The 3,080-nt window shown below is 32.5% G+C and overlaps 1 protein-coding gene across 1 annotated transcript; it reads left to right on the forward strand.

The window, feature by feature from the left end:
- Positions 1 to 1,693: 1,693 nt before the first annotated feature.
- On the forward strand, positions 1,694 to 2,233 carry LOC132601240 (uncharacterized). Its single transcript, XM_060314343.1, has one exon. It carries the CDS (start codon positions 1,694 to 1,696, stop codon positions 2,231 to 2,233), a length of 540 nt encoding a protein of 179 aa, XP_060170326.1.
- The last annotated feature ends 847 nt before the right edge of the window (positions 2,234 to 3,080 follow it).

Raw genomic sequence — 3,080 nt, forward strand, 5'->3', positions numbered from 1 at the left:
TGCTTTGTAGTTTAATGACTGAGCTTAAGTTATATACAATGCCAATATAATATATCATTTTTTTACACCATCAAGTTATTCAAAGTATATTTATAGGTAAACTTCCTTAAAATGTGGGATTTCTAATCATGAATATAAGATACATGCTACATATGAAGGTGACCTGGTTGTTCGTAAGATTCTTTTTAAGGTTTTAGTTTTACTTACGTCATATGCCTAGATAGCCACATAAAGCCGGCATGAATTATCAGTTGGACATCTAAAGTGACGAGTAGTTTAAAAAAAAGTTGTGACAAGCTGTTCCCTTGTGACTTTAATTGATGTCCAAAAAAGAATCTTCAGTACTTTGATTGCATTTTTGGATCAGAAGACAATTTGTTTGATATAATAGCATTTGGAGAAGTATATGAAACAAAACTAGTGGATTCGATTCTTCCTTGGATAATTTTTTGACCAGAAAAGGGTAAAATATACCTCGGTACTATAAAAAATAGTTCATATGTACCTCTCGTTATTATTCCGGTCCAAGTATACCCCTCGTTATACTTTCGGTCCAAATATACCATTCCCATCATAGTTTTGCAGTAATTTGCCTCTAATTTTGACAGAGAGAAACGTGTCAATCTTAGAATCAAATGACTCACCCCCCAATTTTAAATGCCCAATTCCTTTAGAAACCCACCCGTTTAACCCGACCCGACACATTTTCGTTTCTTTTTCATCTTCTTTGTTAAGACCCAAATCTATGTTTTTCTGCTAAGTTTGCTAGAAAAAATAAATTCTGCCGGAAAATAGTAAACCCCCAATCAAATGAACTCTAACGGTATCAATTACACTTTCCTAATTTACATTATTTTCTAATAGATTACTCACGAAAGTTATTGATTTGAAGTAAATTCCAGCATGTATTTGAGTTTAGAAATTAGTAAAAACCAATTCCTAATTGGTTTTCCTATAGCTAACATGATTTTTATTTGAATTATGCATGTTTTAATTATATAGAGAATGCTTTAAATGTTTATTTTGCTTCTTTGTATGTGCGGGAACAAGGATATGCTTGTGTTGACATATTTTCTTACGATTATTTGATAAACTATGTTCAGACTACGATAAGTACGATTCAAATTGGTAAGTATTCGTTTTTGAACAAAGCTTTTTTGCATACGCCTTACAGGTGTTTATTGAGTCATTTTACGGGGACTCAATATATTTGATTTGATTGTAGCCCTTTACAAACGTTTTTCAAATTTTATGACTTTTTTACAAGAAATCATCATTTATTACACATAAGAGATCAAGAAAAAAAACACATAAGAGATCTGAAAAGGTCATTTTCTTCTATTCAGATTGTAAGAAGGCAAGAGATCTCATGTCCTCCTATGATGATGATAGTTAGTTGTTATACTTTTACTAATTTTGTCTCATTACACATAAGGTAATTGTATTATTGAATTGGATGATAAGAGAATCCAACACATCATGCATTGTTGTTGCTAAAAATGTTAAAGTATTTACTACATATCAATTACTTAACATATTCAATATGTTTGACCGCATCCCTTTTCACTTAACAAATCAAGCAAAAATACTGTCAAAATATAACCTTTGTGTTTATTCCTATTTTGCTTAAATGTCATTCCTATATATATCCACTCGCATTCGCTTCAAAATTCATAGCAAAATTATTAGAAAAATGGCTTCTTCTTTTGCTTCGTATTTGCTTCTTTTAGTACTTTTCACAAACATTTTCTACTTCCAAACCTCTTTGTGTGACAAAGGTGAGGACGAGGCATTAATAGCAGGTATATGTAGACAAGTACAAGATTTCACATTCTGCTTGAATACTTTTAGACAAAATTTACCTACACATCCATATATTCCTAAAGAAGTAACGCGAGTTGCTATCAGCCAATCACTAGGACATGCTATCAACGACCGCATCTTCATTGAGAAATCAAAAGAAAATTCAACACACAAAGAAATCCAAAACTTGTACGCTATTTGTGATAGTGGTTATGGTTTCTTGATAAGCTTGCTTCAAGATGCTACCCTTGCATTAGCTAAAAAGAGTTATAAAGACTTGGAAAATTCACTTTCCAAGTGTCCCAGATTTGTGATCGACTGTCATGATGCATTTGGGAATAAGATAACGCCTGAATTGTTAGATAGGAGTAGAAAACAACTTGATCTTGTATTAATGGCAAATATCGCTGAAGGCCGTATTCAGAAATAAAAAAATTTATGTGATGGTTATAAATTAACTTGTCTTTCTTGAAAGTTAGAACCTTATAGTGATAAAACGTATATTGCAACAAATGTTAGTCTCAAGTTGTTATTTAAAGTCATGCAAATAAGCAAAGAAATAAAGAGAATCCATCTTGACCCTTTGTTCTTCTTACCAAGACCCTTGATCGATGGCATACACAAGATTTTACATAAGCAAATTTGGTTAGAGATTGAGGCACAGCTTTGATGTTAGGTGTTTTTGTGTAATAAGCTGGATCGGGTCGCACCCAGGTTCAAAATCTCATCAGAAAAGTTACATATACAGTAAAACAAAGTGACGTTTTTTACATCTGTATTAAACCTTGAACACCCTTAATAAAATTATTGGCTTGGCAACTGATCGAACTAGATACAATGAGAGGGTTTTGCCCACTTCTTTTCTTTTATTGTTTTCAGTCTATCCAAAATGCAATTTCAAAACAACGTCATTTAGAGGTCGCGGGCTTTCCTTTAAATAATGGATGGACTAATTGAGGCAGTTGTTTGCTACCATTTTAAATGTTTTCTTTGTAAAATTACCAATCTACCAAAACACAAACATTTCAATTTGATATAAAAGTTATTAATATAGTAATACCCTGTACCTAGCAAGTCCCAAAATGGGATACCACAATGTCGGGGCTTAGGCCTATTTCCTGAGATCCCTATTGACCATTTCTAATTACTCTTAGTTTGGATGATTGAGTATTCAACCCATGACAGGGGCTAGAGTTTCTAGTTCTACATATAAACTCTAGTTCATCTTGTTAATTAAGCTACGTTTTAGTGATAATTTCTCCTGCTTTGTAGCTTAA

This window comes from Lycium barbarum, chromosome 7, assembly GCF_019175385.1.
Source record: "Lycium barbarum isolate Lr01 chromosome 7, ASM1917538v2, whole genome shotgun sequence".
In the NCBI taxonomy this organism is placed as follows: domain Eukaryota; kingdom Viridiplantae; phylum Streptophyta; class Magnoliopsida; order Solanales; family Solanaceae; genus Lycium; species Lycium barbarum.